Consider the following 25788-nt stretch of genomic DNA (forward strand, 5'->3'; position numbering starts at 1 on the left):
ATCTGGTCTGTTATCTGCACTGTGTTTTCAATTATATAGCCTAAATTAGCTTATTTCTTCCTGAACTCTTTGTAAGTCGCTTTGGATAAAAGCGTCTGCCAAATGACTAAATGTAAATTAAGGTGGTGTATGTAGGCTATGCATTTGAGTTTACATTTACAATACTGTACTTGAACAGTTTTTATGTTATAACATACGCATTCTATAATATTTAAGGAAAAGGGTACAAATCGAAAGGCAGTGACCATTTCGTTTTCATTATAACCAATAGGCCTGTTTTTTATTAAAACCATTAAATCGAAAAAAAAATACTAACCTCACTAGCTTTGTATACTTTGCTAGGCTTTAATGGGCTAGTTTTGATGCACTTATGTATTTTGTTGCCTAGGTTGTTATAATTGCTTCCAGTGTTTCCTTATCTGTACGTCGCTTTGGATAAAAGCGTCTGCTAAATGTAAATGTAAAATCTGTTATAATTTCTGAGATGGTTTTTATAGATTTTTTTCGGTTTCTTTAAGACAATTAAGCATGATTTATTTTTGGTTTTATTTGTAGAAAAACTACCAATCAACTAGTATCTCACCATAATAGTCTCACCGTGGTATTTTTAGTAAAACGTTGGTATTACAAATAGTGATCTATCTGCCAACAATCATTTACTGAAACAATTTTTCCTAAATAGGCAGCTGTAGGTCCACCCGAGTCCATTCATGAATCGGTTCACTGAATCAGTAAGAGCACCGGTTCTTAAGAATGACTCCTCGCGAATCGGACATCACGACATGAAGCAGCGCTCGAGTTCACTTCAATCCGCCTGGAGAAACGTCAACATGGAAACTGCGTTCAACGTTGACAGACCGAGAAAGCGCGGCGAAGTCTACAGAAACTGACAGCTACAGAGCGAGCTTTCTTCTGGGACGTTTAAGCTGTTGAATTAGTTAAATACCCGACAGATGCCACGCACACAGACTAGTTTAACACACAGTCCTCGCGTTCTAGACGGTTCAGTTTGGGTCCGATTAAATTAGAGACACATGGGTGGGAATCTCGGGTGCCACCGGTCCATCCCCAAGGACCCGACGGACTTCTGCCAGGGCAAGCGCAAGTTCAGCGCAGCGTGCAACTTTAGCCACATTCTGGTAAACCAGGAGCGGTTGAACATCAACACGGCTACCGAGGAGGAGCTCATGACCCTACCGGGCGTGAACCGCGGGGTGGCCCAAAACATTGTGGAGTACCGAGAATGCATCGGCGGGTTCAAGAAAGTAGAAGACCTCGCGTTGGTCAGCGGGATCGGTGCTACTAAACTGGAAGCTGTTAAACTGGAAATTTGCGTTTCAAGCAAGAACGGCTCGTCTAATCACTCGCCTTCGTCTTTGCGCAAAGAGAACGAGCACCTGCCGTGCACCGGCGTGAACATAAACACAGCCACGCCGCCGCAGCTCGTGAGCGTCCGTGGCATCACAGAGAAAATCGCCAAGAACATTGTGGAGTTCCGAGATGTCCACGGCCCCTTTAAAAACATTGAAGACCTGGTTAAAGTTCCCAACGTTAATTCATCCCTGTTGGACCGGATCCGTTTCCAGGTGTTCGTCGAGCGCTCCAGGACGCCCTCGACGAACACGAACGGCGGGTACACGCATCCGAACCCCACGTCCTTCAGCGTGCGCAGCGATGACATAGACGTTCCTCCAGGTGGACCTGCGCTCATCGCTTCCGTCCGGTCCTGCGTGGAGCCTCCCGCGGCATCGCGCGATGGGAAGCCAGTGGTACGAGTGGCCACCTGGAACCTGCAGCGCTGCTCCAGTGAAAAGGCCAATAACCCCGGGGTGAAGGAGGTCGTCTGTATGACCGTACTGGAAAACGAGTGAGTCTGTTGCGGGTCTATGTTTTAGGGTACATGCAATATGCCATGTAAATGTTTAAGTATTATGGAAATACTACCACGGATCTCTAACAAAATCACTGAAACAACCAGCACTCTTTGGATAATATAGCTAAAGTGTATAGTAACTATGTTTTTGAAGTTGGCATTTGGATTGCCATAGTTTTAATACTAATAGTTAAACAATGGTTATAGCCTTTTGTAAAATCATACTTTATCGTGACAGGGGAAATGTTATTCGCGCATACAGTAATGTCAAGTTTTTTTTTATTTGAACTATCACAGAAATGTCAATGGAATGGTGCTTTTGAATTCTTTTATGATCCTGTTTGATCCTAAAATTATGATACAATCTCCCTTGGCGTTCCATTAGGATATTTTGACAGACGCCATTGTATTGTAGCTGCATAGTTGAAGAGTGTATAACAAGTAATGATGTTATATCATTTCACATATGAAAATATTTAATACCTTTTTCTTTTTGCTGTTTGGAAGGTGAATTGTCTTTGAACTGAACATTAACAGGGAACAACAGACAGTTGAATAGGTTATTGGTGTAATGGTTACTGAAATACAATAGACTTGTGTGCTGGATCATAGGTCAGATGTCTGTGGTCATGGTCTTTAGTGGATGTTTATTTCCAAGCACACCTGACTGTGTTATCAGATATCAGCAGAACTCCTACCTATGTTTTACTGAGTGTGTTGATTGATTCTAGAAGATAAATGTTTGTACTGATGGCTGTTTTATGATCCCAAGGACTGCACACATATCACACAGCGGGTGTTGCCTAACTATGTGCCCTCATTCTTATCATGACTCAGGAAGGTCTGTAATATAAGCCTCTGTGTGTGTTGAACGGGCTTGACACGGTGGTAAGCAGAATCCCCCATTGATGGGAGCCCCTACATACAAAACGCATGAAATTCACATGTGCAAAAAACATGTGCTGATCACACTTGAAATGTGTGGGCTTTTTAAATATTTTTGTGTAAATCCCATGTGAATTCTCATATGAAACTCTTGGGATCACATGTGCAATATGGTGATATGTCTACTCTCCACATGCAATCACTTGGTTGCAAGTGATTAAAATGTAGTTCCAAAACATGTGACGCATGTTAGACACAAGTGATCATGTGTCTTTTCTGTGAAAGAGATTTAGGACCTGCTCGCACTGTCGCGATCCCCTTTTTTGACACCTAAAGCATGGTCGATGGACTAGTGTGAACCTGTTAAGCTTCACAAACGGTCTTTCTAAGCACATTATGCGTGTATTCAGACACCTAAACATTTGCATGTTTACAATAATTCAACATATTACCTCTAAAGTAAACACATAAATGAATTTGCGATGTGCACGAATGTTCGAATATTCGATCCGCAATAATTATTAGAAAATGTTAAATGCTATTAGAATATTCTTATTTTGCGTCACCACAGGGTTAGAGTTGTCTTGTCTTATTTAACGCTTCTTCACTTCATCTGTAATACTTTTTAAATATACAGAAAGTATAAAATCATTGTTCAGTCAAATAAGAAGCTATTTTTAATACACTGTAAAACATTTCAGTAGAAATTACAGTATTACTGGCACAGTAACTTACTGTAGATTTATGAAATTTACTGGAAACAGATTGTTCAAAGATTAATGATCATTAAACACTAGGTTTTTAGCCTTACAGAAGAAAACTATAAAATTACAGCCTCATGCAAAACATTCTGGGAACCAAAATTAGAAAAAAAACTGTTTATGTGGAATTTTATAGTGGTTTTCTGTAAGGCTAAAGACTTGTTAATGTTTAATGATTAATTATCTTTGAACAAACTGGTCAGTAAATTACATAAATGTAAATCTACAGTAAGTTACTGGTAACTAGCTGCATAACTACAGCAAAAACGTTTACAGTGTATTTTATGTTCACACACGGCGGCCTGACATTGCCATATTAAAATGTTTTAAAAACGTGAGCCACAGAATTCGTTAACATTATTAACATAAGTTGTTATAAAAATACCAACGTTATATTAAATGATTAAAGGATTAATTTATTTATTACAATAACTTGTTCGTGCAGTTTGTTCTTCAGAAATATATTAGGCTAACTAATGCTAATTTCAACAATTTGAAACAATAAAATCTACATTTAACTGCAACTAATGTTAATAAGATTGGCCTTAGCATACTGTAAGACTGGTACGCTTTTCCATAGCTAAAGTCTGTATTTTCCTCATAAGAACTTCAAATCGGGTCGTCGCCTGTAAATAAATTCGCAGAGATGTTTCTTGTTTTAAAACGCGCTGTAATTCCTAAACTAAACAAATTACGTCTTTATTAACTTCATTTAAATAAACAAATATTAGTTTTAATGAGCTCAAATATTTGAATATGAAATTATTGATAAATGCCCATCCCTAAAATGAACCGCTAGCGATAGCAGACACCGATTACTCCTATAGTGTGAACAGAAACAGCGAGTCATGTTTACTCGTTAAAACGAATGTTTGCATCCTAAAAAGTGAGCCAGGAACAGCATAACGTTTGTGTAGCATCGCAGCCTTCCTGGTATTACAAGCTTTTGGTGAATGTAAACAAATCCGGCTTTAGATGCATCCAACTGAACACCAGTGGGTGGAGCCAAGGATGCCATGATGTAAAAGTATAAGGTGTTGTTATCTTGCTGTAGGCAGCAGGTCTTATAATTACAAATCTCCTTAGTGACATCACTTATCCAGCCGTTTTTACTTTGGGTTTCTCCGGAAAACAATAGATGCATGCAGTATGCTTTCATTTTCAGATGATACTCAGCTATATGTCTCATCAAGACCAGATGATTCCTCCCAGCTATCCAGATTGGCAGAGTGCGTTGAAGATATACAACATTGTATGACCTGTAATTTCATTCTTTTAAATTCTAATAAAACAGAAATATTACTTATCGGACAAAAGACGCGCAAACCAAATATTTCTGATTATAAACTGCAAGTTGAAGGATGTACTGTTACTCCAACAAATACAGTGAAAGATCTAGGCGTTATATTAGACAGCAACCTGTCATTTCGAAATCACATCTCAAATGTCACAAAAACAGCCTTTTTCCACCTAAGAAATGTTGCCAAGTTACGAAATATTCTGTGTGTTGCTGTCGCGGAGAAGCTTATTCATGCATTTATGACCTCAAGACTTGACTACTGTAATGCACTACTTAGTGGTTGTCCTGCATCATCAATAAACAAACTACAGTTAGTTCAGAACGCAGCTGCCCGAGTTCTAACCAGGTCCAGAAAATATGATCACATAACCCCAATTTTATCAACCCTTCACTGGCTACCCATTAAGTATCGTATTGACTTTAAAGTTCTTTTAATCACTTATAAAGCCTTAAAGGGTTTAGCCCCTACCTACCTTACAGAGCTTCTATCACACTACAACCCATCACGCTCTCTAAGATCTCAAAACGCAGGACTTTTGATAATACCTAGAATAACTAAATCCACCAAAGGGGGTCGAGCTTTCTCATACATAGCACCTAAACTCTGGAATAGCCTTCCTGATATTATTCGAGGATCAGACACACTCGCCAAATTTAAATCTAGATTAAAAACGCATCTTTTCAGCCAAGCATTCACTTAATGCAAATATGCTAAATAAACCACCAGGAGATGCTGACATTAGATATTATTTACTAGAATAATTGGATTTATTATATAAAACACCATGTAGTGTGTTTTACCCTTTCTTGGGTTTTTCGTTTTTCCCCTGTAAAGCTGTTTTGGAACAATGCAAATTGTGAAAAGCGCCATATAAATAAAATTGAATTGAATTGAATTTTCGATTAAAGAGGGCATTTTAAGATATGAATCTTGGATGTTAGTTCACCCAAAAATGAAGTTCTGTCATCATTTGTATTAATTACTTTGTTCTGATGAACACAGAGAAAGATATTTGGAAGAATGTTTGCAATTTTCAATTCTGTGACATCATTAACTGCCATAGTTGGACAAATTAAATGGTAGTCAAAGGTGCCCCAGAACTGTTTGGTTTCCTAAATTCTTCAAAATATCTCACTTTGTGTTCAACAGACCAAAAATTTTTATATTTTTTCGTACTATGGTCAAGTTAAGTTTATTTATATAGTGCTTTTTACAATTTTCATTGTTACAAAGCAGCTGTACAAGAAAACATATTGTTTATAGGCTAAATATAAATGTTTATGCAAGTCAAAACACAGTTCAAATATCAGACAGACTATAAATTCATATATGCGGTGTTAATTCAATAAAACTAGAAAATTCTATGGTAGTGGATGATTGCTTTATGGTAGTGGAAAATTGCTAACACTCTCACAAATATCTTTCTTGGTGTTTAACAGAATAAAGATGTATACAGGTTTGTAACAACCTGGGGGCGAGAAAATGATGACAGATTATTCATTTTTGAAGGAACTAGCCCTTTAACTGATTCCAATGCTTCTTATATGTAAAAAGATCAAGGGAAATTTGGTCTTGATGGAAATGAAACCTAAAAAAAACTACAGGGATCGATCTTACTTAATTTGTTTAGAGGTCATTGCTGTATGTAAGAATTGCTTTTCCGAAATTAGTCCGTTTTGAATGTTCTTTTCAGCTGCAATGTTTAAACGTACTCAACACAATATCAGAACATCTACATTTTTGCAGTAACACATTCCAGTGCAGTTCTTATTGAAACAGGAATCCTTATGAATAAAAAGGTTCCCTTGTGTTTGGACAGATACTTTGGTGACACCAAAATATTTTTTTTGAGTGTATACAGCTACTGACCTGGGCTCTGTAAATGTATTAAACACAAACTGGGAGACATGACATCTGATGTGCACTCCGTGTAAAAATACATTATAACCCACAATGCTTTGGGTGATTGGTGAAAATGGCGTAACAAATCTCCAGTCTGAAAGAAGCAAGGCTGAGAAAACCACCAGACGGTGTGATCTGAGGTTACTGTAGTTCATTCTGAGGAAAAGAAATGTGCACAGAGATGTCCTATAGTAACCTCACCAAACACACACACCAAGTTAAACAGCCTGACTCATTTCCATATCTATAAACTTCAGCTTAGTTTGTGTGAGTCGTATGTTTGCTCTTTATGCGTCATATTAAGAAAGGTCGTCTTCAAAACAAAGGAGAGTTCTAGATCTCTTGATCTAAATTTCTTAAATCTTATAATGTAATCCTTTTTGTTTGGCTTTGAATATCGTTGATATATGGTTCGGGGTGTGATTTAGAGTCTAATGTCTAATGAATTTGCTTGCGCAAAAATCTAAATGTCTGAAAAGAACGAACCATTTGATAGGGTGCAGAAAGTAATGTAAACTTCATTTTTTGGGTTAGGGATTTGTTCTAATTCCCGATGCTTGCATTAGCAAAGAACAACCAATCAGTCTACATAGGAAGTCACAGTCGAGGCCTTCATTCACTCTACAAAATAAATGCACTTTCAAGATGTCTTCTTGCACAGCTTTTGCGGTGTTGACAAGATTGCGTTGTGCATTCGTGAGTTTTAAGAGGAGAGTGAGGGAATGTTAGAACGAGAAGCTATTGATTTATTTCCTAGACTGGACTCTGGGTCATAGACACGGTTGGATCAAAGGCGTCATTTCCACATCTTCTCTGAAAACACTTAGATTTCTGCTGACTCAACTGGCAGTTGATTGATGTGTTTGTTGGGTCTGTACGTACATTTCTTGTCATTTTCCCATCCTGTTTATTTAGGATTGTGTTATGTAACTCTTAACCAGAGGCGGCCTTTTCAATTCGGAGGCCTGTTTCAAAGAAACTGTTGGACGCCGCCATTTATTTTATAAACACGATTTAAAAAAAATATATTTCGGCCTGTAGCGTATTAAACATATCCTATCCACCCTGTATTTTATTTGTTTATTTGTTTGAACTATTTTACAGTCACTGAAAGATTATTTTATAGAGTCAATTTAGTTCAGTCGGACGCCACGGATGAATTAAACCGAGTCAGCTTCATAAAGCACGTGCTGTGCAGTTTTCTTTCAAGAGAAGAGAAGGTAAGAGAAGGTTTGTTGGTTTTTCGTTCGTTTGTATATCAGGGTATTTGTCTTATTTTAATAAATACACTATAACAATAAAGCAAAAAATTATTTTATTTCGTGTTTTAACGCTTATATTATGTAATATCTATCTTATTCGTTTTTATTCTTAAAACTACGGTAAAAATAAGCATGTTTGTCATAATCCATAAACAATAAAACAGAACTATTTTTAAGGAATAACAATGAGCAAACATTTCGAGCATAATTTTGTTCAAGGAAAATGTAAGATCAAGCTGTAAAGATCTAATGATAAAGATCAAAAATGTTGTTTCTAAGTGCTGCAAAAGCTCTGAGAAGATTTTCTTTATCCAGCTCATAACCTTGATATATGGTGGCATATATTTCAATTTAAAATCTCTCTTACAGGATTTGTTTGCCCCTACCTTGAAACTACAGTTTCTTAAAGAATCTTTTTTAGATATTTTTCACAACACTTAAATGATTCAAACGAGTAAATAATCTTTACCCACAAAATACTACAAATAGAACAAAAGTATATATGTTTGAATGACAAAGCATGACTAGATTAAAGAAGAATGCTTTGTTCGCTGTAGCTGCCAACAAGTAAACACTAAAGATAAGTGCAAAATTGTTGTCGAGTTTAAATGACATGGTTGGTATCCGTCCTGGTAATCTAATAATTTCACATCTCTGTGTAATCTCATACACATTATTTGATGTACATGAAAATTCACTCTTAAAATGGGATAAAGGTTATTTTGTGTTCGCCACTCAACACTTTCCTGTCAGCTCTCTACTATCACATTCCAATAAAAAGGCATAAAAAGCCCCTGAAATATAACTGAAAAAATAAAACTGTTTACCTGCACACGATACAGTGATTAAATAGGTGAAAACCATAGACTTAAATTGAGGAAGGGATCTGATTTGAGCCATGTAGAGGAATCAGAATATCATACGGCGACATGGTAGGAGGTAGGAATCTTTGACTCACTCAAGCTTTAAACAACCATCTAACAATTATCTGGACTTGCGCTATTAACCACCCAGAATCTCTTAACAATCACATAACAACATGCCGAAAAACTCTCAGAACACTCTAAACTGACTGTGGAAGGCAAATGTAGAGACCTAATTTAGTGTAATGTTGTAAATGTGTGAATTGCACACATCCACAGAGATTTCGAAAAACTCTGATAGTTGCCATATTTGTAGCCCACACATCAATACAGTCATATAAAATATGAACATAAATTGTGTTTTCTGGAGACTGCTGGACTGGCTATCTGCCTGTTTGTTCTCAAAACAGGATCTGTGTAATCAAACTGGAAAGATAAAGAGACATAGTGAGATCTCTCCCTCCTGCACCTTTACAGTATATGCCTCTAATCCACTTTGGAGTTCTAGAGAACAATTCGAGAGACAGAGTATGGCCACATTATTTTGATGTCATACTAAGCGGTATGCCCTGTGAACTGAATTGTCGTGGTACTCTGCTGTCTTACGATGATATGTCTGAGCATCTCAGCATGAAGTTGAACGCGTTAAATGTTGTGTGTCACATTTTCTGACTATAAGGGCCCACTCTTACATTATGTGACACAGGTCTGTAGTTTTATAGAGGTGCCAAATTGGACATTCCCATATGTTGATATTTCCAGCCGTCCACCATGAGCAGAATTCAACCCGGCCACACCCTCTGTCATGAATATTAAAGAGCAGTTAAGGCTCATTTATGGTCATGAGTAGGACCTACGGCAAACCTGCGTAGGCTGTAGATCTGCTTAGCCTGACGTGCACCTCTCCAAAAATGTAACGTTGTGCCAATTCCACGCCAAAATGCAAGCGCAGTTAAGGCTCATTTATGGTCATGAGTAGGATCTACGGCAAACCTGCGTAGGCTATAGATCTGCTTAGCCTGACGTACACCTCTCCAAAAATGTAACGTTGTGCCAATTCCACGCCAAAACGCAAGCGCTGTGATTGGTCTGCTTGAACCCCTCCCTCAGTTCGAAAAACGTTATTACTCATTTCCGAATGAATTTTCCAAGTAAATCTGTTCTGTATTTTACAACTGAAACTGCAACAAAAGTGACTGTTTCCTTCATTACTGCTTTTCCATAAACGCACACAACAAGCTGCTTTTTCCCCGGCTCTTGTCTTGGTAACTCAAGTTACGTCATGGTGACCGGAAAAGTGAAATTCCTGGGCTGTTTCCGAAATCGCCCAGTATACCCTCATTCACTATTCCCTACATTAGTTCACTAATAAAGTCCACTTTAAGGAACGGCTGAAAAGGACAGTGTAAATTCGGACACTGTAAATGCTGCGGGTGCCATCCTTTTGCTGATACGCGGGAATTCATTCAGCGCGAGCATCATATGATGGCTAGCAGCTTGCCGTGAGTGTACATCGTTTGTAAACTCGTTATTATGATGCATAATGGGTTTGAGTGCTCTCAATAATGTCCACTATGAATTCGAACACCACTGTGCACGCACTGTTACATTCCCATAGCAGAGAACTGCCTGCATGAAGCGTATTAAAACTCTCTTGGCTTATTTAATCAACAGATTTACAATATCCTGACAAAAAACGTTTTAAAGACGCATATTTAAATACTAAACAGCATGTAAATCATTAATATTAATCAAAAATGTATTGGTAATGACATTACGTGCCGTAGGTCATGTTATTACCAAAATAGTACGAATATAGTATGTAACTGGACTGTCCTTGGCAATCTTGTAATGTCAGGATTTTGTGCAGGCGACGTCATGAATTGGTCATTTAATGCCTGGGACGTGCCAGCTACGTTGTCAGCCGGTAAATCCTGAAATTACCAAAGATGACCAATACATAACGTAACCAGTGTAAGCAGGGACGGCATAGGTCCTACGCATGACCATAAATGAGTCCGTTGTGAATTAGTGAATGTGCTGGGAATAGTAACTTTCTGTTACATTGAAAATGGATGACTTCCGGCCACTTTGACGCTTTTGAGGGCGGCGGTGTGAGTGCACAGTAACAAGGTCTCTCTAATGATGGCATGTATTTAAACATGAAAGGCAGCTATCCAGTCTATGTACATACACAGATGCTGAGTGTTTCTTTCCAACATTGCATGTATGTAATGTAACATGTTTTTAGTTGTTTTTGTGTGTTGTGGATAGTTAGTCATTTTCATTTCAATGTCAAGTTTATTTTTACATAATAGCATCATATAAAAGGAGAGATCTGATCGACAAACATGCTTCATCGATTCAAAAAGGAGACTTTAATGTGCTAAATTGCTTACCTGGCTGAATTTCCCATTGGGATTAGTGGTGATGTGTTTGTTGCTTTTATTTTTGACAAAAATATGTACAGGTTACCAGCACGCTGTAGAATTGTATTCTGAGAACAGTAGAACAGTAAATCTGGGCATGTTGTTCTCATTATGTTGAGGAAGGAATGGTTGGACTACACAAGGTGTGGGCGGTAAGTCCGGACTCCGGAGCCTCGGGGACAGGCAGTTCACGAATTTGTCAAAGACGATGGGAGGTGTTGTTCATCTTTTTGGGGTACGATGGAAACAATGGGTCTTTTTTTAAAGACTTACTAATTCCATCAGCAGTGCAGTGCAGCCCGCCTACGTGGAGCTTTCTAAACTGTCTGGTGATGATTCAGTGGTGAGGTATGGCATGCACAATCTGTAGAAGAACAGATTGCTTTGATTACTATTCTCTCAGTTTCAGTACCACATGCATGGGTACCGGCCCGTATGTATTTACAAATGGTTTGCATCCCATTACTTTATATTGTTCTGGAGTTTTTAATGCATCCTTTTAGTGTAGTTTACTTCTCAGATGTTCTGTTTACACCTAGTATTAACATCTTTTACAGGCAGTTCTACAGGATAGAAATAGAGGAGCAAGAGAATTTGTCTCCTGCGATAATATTAGCATTTACACTACAAATGTAATTTGGAGATACAATAAGTGCCCTTAAATCTCTTGTTATTGGATACCAGAGCGTCTGCTAAAGAATTAGATCCAATTTACACCCTTATTTATCCACTTGTGACTAAACACCCCAAAATAGAAATGCAATAGTTCATCTAAAATGAGAATTTTGTTAAATACCTTGTTCCATAAGTAGAAATAATGTGCATCACAGTTTCTTCTCTAAAGTTGATGTTTTCTTCAGTGCAGAGGCTTGATGTCCTTACAGAACATTTCACCCATCTGGTGTGGGCTGTATTCTTCGAGCACTTGGAAGATTACTTTACAAAACAAACAATGGTTGATTATTTTGTTGTCAGAGCAGTATTATCAACATCATGCGTGATGGGATGGATTATGTGATGTTTGCAAGATATAACTTAATTTTTAGGGGTCCACTTCACCACAGGTTGTAAAAATGCAAACAGGCATTGCACAAAAGTTTGCACAGTTATAGATGTGAGGGAATGTGTTATTGATCTTTTTAAAGAGTGTTTGCAGCACACCTTGAATGTCTACCCAGACTAATCTCACAGTAGTTCGTAAATATTCCACAATTTGGCTAATTCATATGTGACAACCACCCACCGCATGGGATATAAAACATGTTTATCATAAATAAGCAATAATAATGCCTCACCCCTAATCACCATTCATGCGCAATATGTCCTTAAATAAATGTCCTATAGTTTCAGAAAAAGTATATATGTCATTTAATGAGATTACAATCTATTCATGAGGAAAACTTGAATACTGTTTATTACAACATAACATGACGTTGTATATGTAAGCTGCATTGCAACACTGTAAAAAGTTATAAATAAATTTGAATTGAAATGAATAAATAGGAGATTGTACTAAAACATACAAATGTGAGAATTTATACAAATTAGCCAACTCAAACAATAGTTATTAATGCATTGGTTTTATTTCTGACCATCTTTCTCTCTCTTTTTTTCTTTCCAGCATTAAGCTGCTAGCGGTTCAAGACTTGGCTGACCGGGAGGCTCTAGAGAAGGTAGTGTGCAGAAAATACACATCTCATTTCTTTACATCTTTACATTTTTTTAGGGGCTTTTTGCCTTTTTGGACAGTGGAGAGCAGACAGGAAAGAGTTGGATATAGAGACAGGTGAGAAGGACCGGCAAATGTTGTTTGAGACAGGAATTGAACTCAGGTCGGGCCACAAGTGCACTGGCACTAACCACAGAGCTATTGGCGCCAACATTTCACATCACTACCTGTGTGAAATAAAAAAAGTCACAGTATTTAAATCAGGTTTGCTTCTTTAATTTGTGCTTAATCTGTCAAACAAATATTACATGTATAAGCCTTGAAAATAAGAATGTACATCAAGAACAACAAACAGATATTTTTATGTGTCTACTGTATGTATATGGTCATGCTGGCTCAGATGAAAAGCACAGAGACGTGTATTTCTGTAAGGATAGGGAAAGTCTTTGAGGTCTTACACTGTGTATTTGATGCTGGAAATAGACTTAAAACGAGGTTTATGGAGCAGCAGTGTGTCTAGAGGACAAGAAGGGAATCGTGATCCATATTTCTCATATCAAAACCACTGCCACAGCTAGTTAGAAATTTTACTAAACAGTTTGTTCATGTGACAGATTGCCAAAAGAATTGTCAAAATTTATTTTTTATTGAGAGTTGTGAGAGAATTCAGCTTTATTCAAATGTGCAGAAATGCAGAGGCTTGCATCTGCTGTGATGAATACTTCTGATTTCTCGTGCTCCTTTCTTCCCTTTGCTTTATTAGCGTTTCTTGTTTCTATTACTGTCTAACCGAGAGTCATATGGAGCGTGAATGACTGATTTTAACACCCCTGCTGTCTGTTCTGCCGCAGTGATCCCGCCGTGCAGTTCTTTCCTCTAGACAGCTTTCACAAGTGCTGACTGTACAGGCAGAGATGGAAAGACATACTTCTGTGACTTCTAGCCCAGAATGAAAGAGCGTCAGTCTGGTGTTCTGAAAGTCTCTCTGGACTCTATTATGTCTGACATTGAGGCAGTTTAAAAAAAAATTATCTGGTCTAAGAGTATGTTTACACAATAAAAAACGGAAAACTTTTTCCTTTGCGCTTTTGAAATGTTTCGCGTTATCAAAACGATCTGCAGTCATGGATCCGGAAAAACTATGCCAGGCTAGTGGATGGCGCTGTTGCGCTATAAAGAAACCCTACGTGCTTCCACACACACTGTTTTAATCTAACTTTGAATACTTTGTCGGCGTGTATGTGTGTTTATAGTAATGTGCATGTAAATACTATGTCTCCGCTGGTTGTAGTGGTGGAGTAAATCTACTTTTTGCTGGAGAAATGATTGTATGTCACGCGGCACAACCATGCAGCATGGAGGCCGCGATTATTGTTTGGGGAATACTTGCGCATGCCTACTACAGACCAAATGTGTAATATGCGTGCGTATGTATCGTTTTTGGATAACGCCCCATTCAGAGTTTACACGGACTTTGTTAGCACACACTTCACCCCCCGATGAAGAGCCTGCAAGCTTGAAACGTTACCTTGTGTGAAATCAATTAACAGTCTCATCATGTTTTTACTTAAGACCATACAGTGTATCAATGGTTACATGCAACTCTTTGAACTATGAGCACATTTAGTCTAATTGGTCTTAAATGTTTGCCATTCACCACTTCAGAGCTACTTCCGGCAGAAATCAGCACCCCCAGGAAAAAGGTGGAGATACTGTAGATCAGGGTTGCAATGTTTTATATTTACGTCGCTGAAAGTCACTCATCATTTGCATAAAGTTGGGCAATTCTCAACTTAGTCTTATCTTTAGACACGCCCAATTCCTGTCGCCAACGGACGCTCGTGTTGCTAGGCTACCAATGTCGCTCTGTTGGTGTCAACAGTGATACAGTGGCCTGGTGGTTAGATCTCAATGCCACCAGGTCATGACTGAAGGGCCCTTGAGCAAGGCACCTTACCCCTGATTACTCTGCAGTAATGTGCCACTGTAAAAAACTACTTGTAAGTCCCTTTGGATAAAAGCGTCTGCTAAATGAATAAATGTAAATGTCTGTGTTGCTCGGCAACCACTTTGTTGATCGTTTCTGATAAACTGCATTGTCTGGCAGAGCAATGTTTTTTTATTAATATTACATTTTGTTTGCAGCTTCTTGTTGTGCCTATCAAACCCCTTTAGCTGTTCTAAAAACAATGTAAACCATGGCTTCTTGGAGCTTAATTATTATGGACATTTATAGAAGTCACAAGTGGAATTATGGGACTTTTGAAATAGCCAAAAAATTACGCTGCCGTCGCTGGTTTTGCCTAGATTATAGCTTGGCACACTCTGGGTATTAGACCCGTTGTTACCTACCATATTGGCTACTTCTGCTTACCGTCTGTGAAGCAGCATATTTTAGCTTTTAGATGCAGTTTTGGGTTGTTTTGTTTGCAGTTTGTGTTTTGTTGCCATGGTATCCACAGTTTGTGGTTAAACCATTGCTTTGATATAATGTTCATTTACACTGAATGCCTCGTGACCAGGGGGACTTCCCTCAGACCGCAGATTTTATGTGTCATTATTTAGTTTACTAGCGGGCAAAAGTGCCAGCCGCTCATCACATGGCATTTTCTGCTTTTTCAATCACCAAATTGGCGTTCGATTGTTAAAGTTTGAGAAGTGTTTGAGTTTCGTCATGTTTCTAGTTTGTGAAAGGTTTTGTGTTCATTTTAAATGGGCACTTCTTGGTATCCGAACCATAGACACAGTCTTACAGGAAAACCCTTTCTTGGAAGTAGGTAAACTATATTATTTGGCATGTTTTATCACCCACCAGATGAAAATTTCGGATTCCTTAGAAAACCATAAGAACACATTTGATGTATTATTTAGTAGCTAACAACATTAACAGATATCATTTTGGAGCTGTACATCACACTAATAGTAGGAAAACACAGAATATTGATCCTGGTGTCTGGGTTGAGACCAGATAGCATGAGTAAGAAACGACTAAAAGAGTTTCTATAAATTCACTTGTATTTATAGAGAAAATACATGACTAGCCCACTGTCTGAGTAAAATGTAAATATTGTGAGTTATGCAAGTGTCAAGTTTTATCAGCAGAAAGTACCATTAAGAAGCCCCAGTTAAGAATCTGATTACTGAATCACACTCATGCATTTGTCTCAAAGGATCTGTGTACTACAATCACTGTTTTCTCCAGTGCAACACAATTGCCAAAGCTATTCCAGGCAGCGTTTTAAGGAATAATGCGCTCACTCACAACAAGCACGTGCAGTACAACTGTGATGCAATCAAATATGTAAGGCATTGCTTGTATCCTTTATAGAGAATGAAATCCCACAATGCATTGCAATCAACTTTGCAGGTGGTTAGTAAAAATACTATTTTGCCCAATATTTGTATGTGCTATACTTCATTCAGAGTATCGTATTGTTAATTTAACAGCATGGTATACAGCATAATATATTTGAATTATTACCCATGCATTGATAATCCCATGCACAGCAGTTGCTGCCTATGTAAAGTATATTAAATCAGACATGAGCTTTCATAAGACATGAGCTTTCATAATATTTAAGATTCGTTCCTAGTAGATCGGTGAGTAAGGATGTCACTACTATGAAGCAGAACAGAGCTTAGTGTAGACTGTGTAATCAGATGTGCAGTTTGTGTTTGGCTAGTGTCTAATAACATCCCTATTGATATTTAATTTTATTTATGTTAATATTAGTTTGTACTATTATTTTGCTATATAATAATTGTAGTAAAGTAGTTGTTGAATTAACATTTTGTTGAACTGGTCCTTTAGCTTGGTCGCATGGTACAATTGAGCTGATTGAACAAGGAGGTACATTGCCGAAACAATATTTGACATCATCAGTTGTATTGTGTATTGTGGTGGTGTACTCGACTCATTTCGTGGAAACCATAGATATATATAACTAGATGCCTCAATCAAGCGTTCTAGGCACGTAGACGTGTCCGCCATCTTGGAGTGGTCCGCTGACGTCACTCACAGATGCTAGAATGCCACAACACTGCGCAGCCATGGTTGTGGATGTTAATTTCCGAAAAATGTGATAGCCTTTCATTGTTGTCATGTGTTAGTTTAGCAAATATAATGTTTGAGTTTACACAACATCATATATGTTTTCATAATCATACACAGTCAGCTTGCTCTTGCGTGTTAACGTGCTTATGTTGTTTCACAGATCTGGCAACCCTAATTCAAGCCTAACGTCACTTTTCCAAAAAACAGAACCCAACGTTCATAAATAAAATCCTCTTATGATTTGACATATAAGTAACAAAATCCTTCCACTCCTAACCCGCAGCTACAGTTAAAAAATAACCCAATTTCATGGGAAAACGACGGACGTGGCAACACAGACCGGCTTGCTCCTTTCCAATATGCCGGATGACCGACGAATAGCTGCCGATAGAAAAATATGCTAATGATGCATTTACTTATTTTATTCTGTAGTGGAAACTACCAGGTGTCTTTCCATCATTGCCCAGCCTACAGATGTAAGCTGTGTCCTGAACAGGATAATACAAAAAAACTCCAGAGGCAACCAAATCACAGTTAGTGCAATAAGTTTTATTGTGAACAAAGTTATTATCTGGTGCTGATAAAATGTAGCTTGTTTGTCATAGCTGGTTGGTACATGAACTTTACTACTTGCATCTTGCCCGATTGGTGTTTCCCTTTTAAAAGCACTCCAGGAGTCTGTGCAATACCATAGAGAGGATTTCGTTTTTGGTTTTATACTTGTTGAGCAGTGGTTTTACATCAGACGTCTCTGAATATCAAAGATCATCTCTTTAAAGATTTGCTGATGATATCGCTGGCTCTTTTGAACCCAGTGTATCCGTGGCTCTCGGGTCTGTCTAATGGTCCTCTAGCAGGAAGCTCTCCCTCTCTGGCTCTGGTTTAATTATAGAACATAACTGGGGGGGTTAAGGTAATGGGAATGTCAGATGTAGTTATCGGATTTCCCTGCTCCTGTGAGCACGATCTTCTGTAGAATAGAGGCAGGTTGTGTTGCTGGAATATTCAAAGAGACTTGAAAGTTTTTTGTAGTAAATGGTTGAGCCAAGCAACAGATAGGGAGTTTGCAAATAAATCTAATCATTACTAATATGTTTAATTAACATAAACATAACATTTGTTCACAAAAACTTTGATCTAAAAAAAGTACATGCTTCAAATAAAATACGAAGGAGGATTCGTACCATCGGGAAGTTTAATAGATTTGAGTGCTGATCATCTGTACTTTTTCTTTCTGTGTTTGTCAGTTTTGTGCGGAGTTGAATCAACCCACCCTCTCCAGCGTACGCAAGTGGAAGAGTGCCAGAGGTCTTTGGAAATTCGCTGTTTCAGACAAATCCACCGGACAGTCCAATAACGTAGGTTTTTAGATCTTTGTCTATATGTTTTACGATTTAATTCATTCTGGGTACTCAAAGCACTTAACATGTAAGGGGATAAAATCCTCAACAACCACCAATGTGCAGCATCCACTTGGATGATGTGACGGCAGCCATATTGCGCCAGAACGCCCTTCACACGCCTGCTTATTGGTGGAAAGAAGATAAAGTTACAAAGCCAATTATTACATATGGGGATCATAAGGAGGCCATGATGATGTACAGTATAGAGGGGAATTTGGTGAGGTTTGGCGAATTTGGTTACACCCCTACTCTTTTTTTTGAAGGACATCCAGGAATTTTTAATGAGCACAGAGAGCACCTCGGTTTAAAGGGGTCATATGACACGGCTAAAACGAATATTATTGTTTGTTTAAGATGTAATGCAATTTGTAAACCCAATTAAATTTATTTTCCCCATACCGTGCATGTTTGTATCTCCTCTTTGCCCCGCCTATCTGAAACGCGCAGATTTTTAACAAAGCTCATCGCTCTGAAAAGCGAGGTGTGCTATGATTGGCCAGTGAATCAGTGTGTAGTGATTGGTCGAATACTGCAAGCATGTGATGGGAATGTAACGCCTCTTACCATATTTATACTTGCGTATACATTTGGGCGGTCTTACTCAAGTCATACCACGAACTGACGTAGATTTGTGGGGGTGTGGTTACACAAGCTATTTCTGGCGGGTCTGGGTGAGCATTTGCTTTTAGATTTATTGCATCTTTTGTTCCGGCACTTACATTTTTGCAATTTGACGCATCTTATACATGCATGGGCAACTTATAACACACCAAAGACACAGAAAAACATGTATCCGCGCAATATGACCCCCTTAACATCTCATCCATAGGACGGTTTATGTTTATATGCTCTGATACAGTGACCACTAATGGGTTCACCCGTATACATCATCAAATTTCATAGTTTATTCAAAGTTTATTCCCAGACAATACATGTATTGATACAGAATACGTACAAAACAATCTGCAAAATCATAAATGTTTGTCTTTAGATATAAACTAGTTGCTATTTCATCCCTTTTTAACCATGTTTTAGTCTTATTTTTATGGCCTTTTTTAGCTTTATTAGCAAGGACAGTGAAGAGAGGACAAAAAATCATATCTGTGAAAGATGGGAACAAGCTGAAACACAACAGCCTTAAAGTGCTATTGCACAATAGTATGTCAAGGTGCAGAGAGATGAAAGTATATTTTACAGATTTCTCCCTAAAATCAACATAGAAATTCAGATTCAGAATTTCCAAATATAGCTTAACCCCTTGCAATTTGAGTAAATAAGTCATTTGAATAAACGAGATCAATTCTTGAACTTTTGCTCAGTTTTGGCCCTGTAATAAATCACACATTATCAAAACATGAAACGACTATGGCATTTTTGTTTCAACTTGTTTTATGTAAACCTGTCACGTTCAGAATGTGTCTGGGTTGAAGATCAGTGCAAAAATATGTGCTTAAAGTACTACACAGTACAGCTGCCCAATGATGCCCTACCATAATGAGAACTCGGATAATGTTTAAAGTTTCAAAACTTACGATGATTTTCGAAAGTGCCTTGACAAACAAGTCTGGATAGCATTGTTGACCTAAACAGGAAATGTCTAAGTGAAAATATGTAGCAAATATAAACTCTGGTCAGCGCCAGGATCCATGGCGACTTTTCCGTTATATAAAATAAATACTGATTATAGCGGAGGATATAGATTCTGACAGCCGTGGCCTGCTCTTCATCATGCAACACTACTGTTTTAGGCCCATTCATCCCATGAATGATTGCTGTAAAGTTTTACAAATCATCCTGAAATTAAAAGACATGTGGATTCCACTTTACAACTATAAAAATAACCTGTAAAGTTAAAATCGTTCAGAACTATAATAATACATTTACAAAAGAAATGATATAATTAAGGTCAGTGTGCTTTTTCTAGCTGATCAATGATAAAACGGTGACAACCGATTAAAATCTATTGAGTTTTAAAGGGGTCGTGCATTTACGTAAAATGTCAAACTACTGCATGGGAGCTTAGAATAAACTTAACAAATCCGCCTGTTGATGTGAATGCTTATTTATAGATCGTAAGTTATGCTAAAAGCAGCTATGGTTCTCTTGTTTAATGTTTTCCTAAAGTCGGGAAATGTGTGAAATTAAGAATCTTGTTGAGTAGTTGTGTGATATCTGAAAGTACTTATAATGCAAATCAAGCGTAGAGATCGTACTGGCAGGGCACGTGAGTTTAGCTTGCATCAGCCGATAACCAATAGTCATACAACACATACTAGTCTGCGTCCTATTTAAGTTTCCTTTCTTTGCTCCTTATCAGCTGCTTAATCGTGCTGCACTCAAAATCCACCTCCATCACCCTTTTCCTCCATATCTGTCGGATCATTTAATTGAATCCTGTTACGCTTCATGAACTCTTCTGGTTCCCCAGGTGGGGGGACATGTATTGCTGCGCTCCCGCTCTGTACATGTAAGGACGTGCGGAGAGTTTTCCCAGAACAGTTTCATTCCGCCAACCTTAAATATATGCTATTGTTTAAATATTGACAACAGTGGTCCTGACAGAAATGTAGATAGATAGTACTTATATTTACATTAGGATACTGTTCTAGAGAACCAGAACTGAAAAACAAGTTATTACATTTTCGTTTTAAGAAGTGCGTGGAATAAATATTTTTATAGTCAGCATTTATTTTCAATACAAACAACACTGTACAACAAATACACCTAATGACTCAGTAGATAAGTGTTTTGACACAAACAAGCAGCGTGTACCTTACCCACCTTCCCCATTTGTCTTTTTCATCCATGCTTTCTTTGTGCATGAAAGTGTGACATCACTATAATATGAAAAACTAACCTGACACATACTCACCCACCGCTGGCCTTTAGCTTAACATTGACAGCACATGTGAACAATCAACAATTCGTTCTCTTATCAATGCAAATGTTGACTCTGTTGTCACGTTGCGCTGAAGGGCCCTAGAACACAAAACATGTACAGTACTAACTGGCTGCTATTGTTATGCAGGTTATTATTGGCGGTGTTTGAAAGATAGCTTTGAAAGCATAACCGTTTCAGTTAACTGTTATTTAAGTTCTAAACCATTATGTATAGGCTAGCAAACTTAAGTTAGTGTGTTTGGAAAATACTGAACAAGCCTAAGATAAAATGAACCAAAAAACTGTTAAAACTGATAACCAAGACTAATTAAAAAGAGGATTATCCAAATAGTTGTTAGTTGAAGTCAGGGGAAGTAATTATTTTAATAATTTAATTATTAATAAGTAAGTTTACCCTATCTAACACTGTTCCTCACACATGGCTATTGTACTGCTTCACAAAACATGCGATACAGTGCATACACTTTTTTTAAGGAGCATGGACTACTAATGTGATGTTTTTTTTAAGCTTTACATTGTTTTGTGGTTTGGTGAAATATTGACATTTGAATTTACATTGTGTCAGGAGGAAGAGTACTCTGGGTTCCTGTGGGACTGCTCTTCTGGGGTTCAAATGAAGGATGTCACTGTCTTGGAAAACTCTGCAACAAATGGAAATGCAAAACATCCTCAACCATACCTGGGCCGTTTTTATGTAAGTGCATCTGTAATACAAGCTCTTCAAGATTTTGATTTGACTTTGTGAAAACAAATTATGTCTAATGTAATTGTCTTAAATTAACAGACTTAAATAAAAACCTAATGTCACTAACTGAGCAGCGGATATAGAGTTCCCAGCATGCTTTGCATGAGACCGCATTAGGAGAGTAATTTTTGTGCTGTTTCTTTCATGTCATGTTTATTTACAGTAAAATGAAAGACTTGATCGTGTTTATTATTCAGTTATCTTTAAAAATTAGGAGGGATTCTGAGATACCAATAATGCCAATTCTCTCAGTTTGCAGTCATATATTTTAACCATAATAAATGTTACAAAATGGATGCATTAGAGTTAACTTCTTTTTCAAACATCTTTTTATGTCTTGATATATTTAAGTTCAGCATGTTACATGCTTAAATCCACTAATTTAGGTAATTTTACTTGATTTATTCATTACTTGGAATATTGCATAAAAAAAGCATTTAATGGACTTACAGTATGTGAAATATTGTTAACATAATTTTTTCAAATAATTATCACGTGCCTTTTTTTACAGTGTATCATTTTATGGCATGAGAAACCTTATGTTGTTATATTAGTTCTTCTTCATCGTAATGAAATGTAAAGGTTTTGGGTTTGATCCCCAGCAGCACACAAACGGATTAAACTGCATCCCTTGAATGCCGTGTAAGATGCTTGTATTAAAGTGCCTGCCAGAAGATAGATAGATTAGATAGATTCAACTTTATTGTCATTACACATATACAAGTACAGTGTAACTGTACATTACAGAAGCATTAATATTAATAAAAAACACTACCGAATATCACCCCTTGTTACCAGATTGGATCGTCGGAGCTTACGCTGGTTAATTTGCACCTGCCAGCGACGGTTGGAGAACAGAAGGGAAAAAACTGCTCATCTGAGGAGTTCAAGCCCCATAGACTTAACACTGGTATCCAGGAAACTCTCAAAGGTACATGACATGTTGTGTATTGCAGCAACGTCACAAAGGTTATAAAAGAGCACTTATCTTCTCTGTGTCAGTCTCAGTGAGCACCATGATGCTATCAGACTGAAGCACTGTTTATGGTCACACGTTTGTTGTATATTTACTCGCGCTGTGTAACTCACTTAACAAAAACTGACTTTACTCATCGGGTCTGGAACCTAAAAGTCAGTTCTTCCATTCTGTAAAGATTTTTGAGCTTTACATTTAATGAGATAAGCTTCTGCTGGTGTTCCAGGTGAGCGTGAGTTGCTGGTACTCGGACACTTTGGCACAGCTCCGGACAGCCCTGAGATGGAGTGCCTGAGGAAAGAAAAACTGACCGCCCTCCTCCCACCGTCTGTCTTTACGAACATTAGCACCCGAACCCCACAAGGTTCCTGCTGTCTGGACAACATCTGGACCAGCCGCGCCCTCAAGAAGATCTACACCGGTGGGTTTGCATTGCTTCTTAAATGGGAACAGTTTGTAAACCTACTTTTAGGGTATATCTTCTAAGGAGAATGTTTGTGCTTGTGCTGCCCCCTTCAGGTCATTGCTCTGTGGTGCGGGAAGGACTGACCAATCCCTGGATACCAGATAACTGGTCGTGGGGTGGGGTAGCATCTGAACACTGTCCTATAGTGGCAGAATTCTACGTAGACATCATTCTGAAGGAGCGTCTGTGCAATGGGAATGGAGTGGCGGTGGTGGAAAGAGAAGACACCATGAGCAAACATGAACGATGACCTTTGACTTAACATGGTCACTTTAGAGAAATAAATTCTGACATAGGTGGACAAATGAAAAACGAATGGACACAATGACTGACTGAACTAGATTGTGAGAAATAATTGTTTTCTGTTTTGTTGATCTATTCTACGTACAGTAGAGATTCAACAACCCTTTGATTTAATGTGGAGAGATATATTTAAACAAAGATTTATAAAGGATTGAAAATAAAGAAATCAATTAAATGTGCCAAAACTTTGTAAACGCATACAATAAATCAATATTTACTAGTTTGTGTCATAAAAAACATGCTCTACTTGCTGTTACTTTTTGAAACGATACGGTATATCATTAGAAATTTGCCTCAAACAAAAGCCTTTTAGAAGTTTTATTTTAAATAATGTAGAAATCTTCAAGTGTTATTTTGTAGTCAAAGAATAACAAAAAATAAACACGCAGTTTTTCCAAATGAAAACTTACCTTAAGAAAGTTGGCTTCAGGTATTATATAGCCAATGACAAGGCAAAGATTTGCTGTATAACTAGAAATTTATTAGTATACTGTAAAAAATTCTCTATAGTGCTTACGGCTTTATTACTATAAATTGAACAAACCCTTACTGTAGAACTTGTAGGTTTCTGTACATCTCAAAGCATCATGAACAAATTTAAATGGCAGGAAAATTCTACAGTAAGTAGGCCTACAGTATATTTATCCTCATCAAAATACAGGAATGAGCAATAATTGAAAAAAAATGTCATCAGTTCTAAACGGAAGAGATTCCACATTTTCTATAAAACTGAACTTATTTTTTTCATTACTGGTTAATAATTATTATTAACCAACTGTATAGTGCGTTTAACTTAAGAGTGTGCTGGAGAGAGAGGGAGAGAACGATATCCACATGGTAAGCTAATTATTACAAAATAGCTATTCTTTGCACATTTATTTATATATCTTCTTGTGACAAGATTTTATTGAGGTATTCAGTTTGGAGTAATGCTTTTGGATAAAAATGAATGAATTTTTTATGTGTTTTGTGTGTGTGTGTGTGTGTGTGTGTGTGCGCATTAGCCTTCTGACGGGAATGCCGAGCTTTCAACAGCACAGCATTTTTCATTGGATCAAGTTTTGTCTAAGATTCAGGGTTATCTGCAGCAGCAGTAGAGGAACACTGTGTCTACTCTACACCGAGTTAATGTTATACTTTATTATAAATGGCTATCATTTTAAGATAGTTAAGAAGATTTAAAAATAAACTATGTTTATAGAATGAAAAATACAATATAAAAATCAATTTTATGCTTTTTATGTATTGTCACATTGAAAAGACAATGGATGTCACGTTTGACGTTAAAACAGCATCTTTATCTTAGTACGCAAAATGAATTGCCTGTAACACTAAAATTATTACTTTGATAAAGAATATATCTTAATATACTTATCGCAATTAGATTATACTATGATATTACTATTGTAAACATGTATTCATTGGCATATCAAGCTCCCTTAATAAGAAATAAGTAAAAGATGTTAACAATGGATTTATAGATGCGAGGACTAGCAAACAGTTAATGCGCATATAATGTGCAAACTCCAAATTTCTCGGTAAAAGTGATATCCCCCCTTTAAAAGACATGAATAATTCTCGAAAGTATTTGCTTTTAGAAATGAATCACCATAATTGAACAGTAACCATGATTTTTCTTTTTTGTTTAATTTGTAACTAGTGTTGATTTTCAAGGGTTAATGTGTATAAATGAGAAATTGTGCAAGAGACCGTATTTAAAAAAAACTAAAAAAGTTTTGAAGACAAGATTGTTTTTAAGATAAATTAGTCAGTTTAAGATAATTTTCCTAAGAACATCATGTTATCCCCTATAAGAATAAAATGGCATATGCTTTGTAAATCAATCTTGAGAAATAAATGTAAGTAACTGTCTTAAGAAGTTTTTCGGGAATACAAAATATTCCTAACTTTTCTCTTAATTTCGAATTCAAGCAGAATGTTCTGCTTAAAAAATGTTTTGTGAATCCAGATCCAGGTTATTATATTGACATTAGT

At 37.3% G+C, this 25788-nt stretch overlaps 1 protein-coding gene across 2 annotated transcripts; it reads left to right on the forward strand.

Moving 5' to 3' along the window:
• The first annotated feature begins 706 nt into the window (after window positions 1–706).
• Window positions 707–24751, forward strand: eepd1 (endonuclease/exonuclease/phosphatase family domain containing 1). 2 transcript variants are annotated; one of them, XM_079485507.1, is made up of 7 exons: window positions 707–1867; window positions 12898–12949; window positions 18247–18357; window positions 21869–21997; window positions 22847–22979; window positions 23251–23445; window positions 23544–24751. In XM_079485507.1, exons 1-7 carry the CDS (start codon window positions 1035–1037, stop codon window positions 23738–23740), a joined length of 1650 nt encoding a protein of 549 aa, XP_079341633.1. In that variant the 5' UTR covers window positions 707–1034; the 3' UTR covers window positions 23741–24751. The 2 variants fall into 2 exon arrangements, with proteins under 2 accessions (XP_079341633.1, XP_079341634.1); XM_079485508.1 differs by lacking the exon at window positions 18247–18357 and having other exon boundaries at window positions 721–1867.
• The last annotated feature ends 1037 nt before the right edge of the window (window positions 24752–25788 follow it).

This window comes from Barbatula barbatula, assembly GCF_947034865.1.
Source record: "Barbatula barbatula genome assembly, chromosome: 21".
Taxonomy (NCBI): domain Eukaryota; kingdom Metazoa; phylum Chordata; class Actinopteri; order Cypriniformes; family Nemacheilidae; genus Barbatula; species Barbatula barbatula.

Bases quoted from the DNA above. Each gene is read 5' to 3' on its own strand.
- eepd1 (XM_079485507.1), top strand. From the start codon at position 1,035: ATGGGTGGGAATCTCGGGTGCCACCGGTCCATCCCCAAGGACCCGACG. The intron at 1,868-12,897 runs GTGAGTCTGTTG...TTTTCTTTCCAG, and splicing joins ATGACCGTACTGGAAAACGA to CATTAAGCTGCTAGCGGTTC. The intron at 18,358-21,868 runs GTAGGTTTTTAG...ACATTGTGTCAG, and splicing joins CCACCGGACAGTCCAATAAC to GAGGAAGAGTACTCTGGGTT.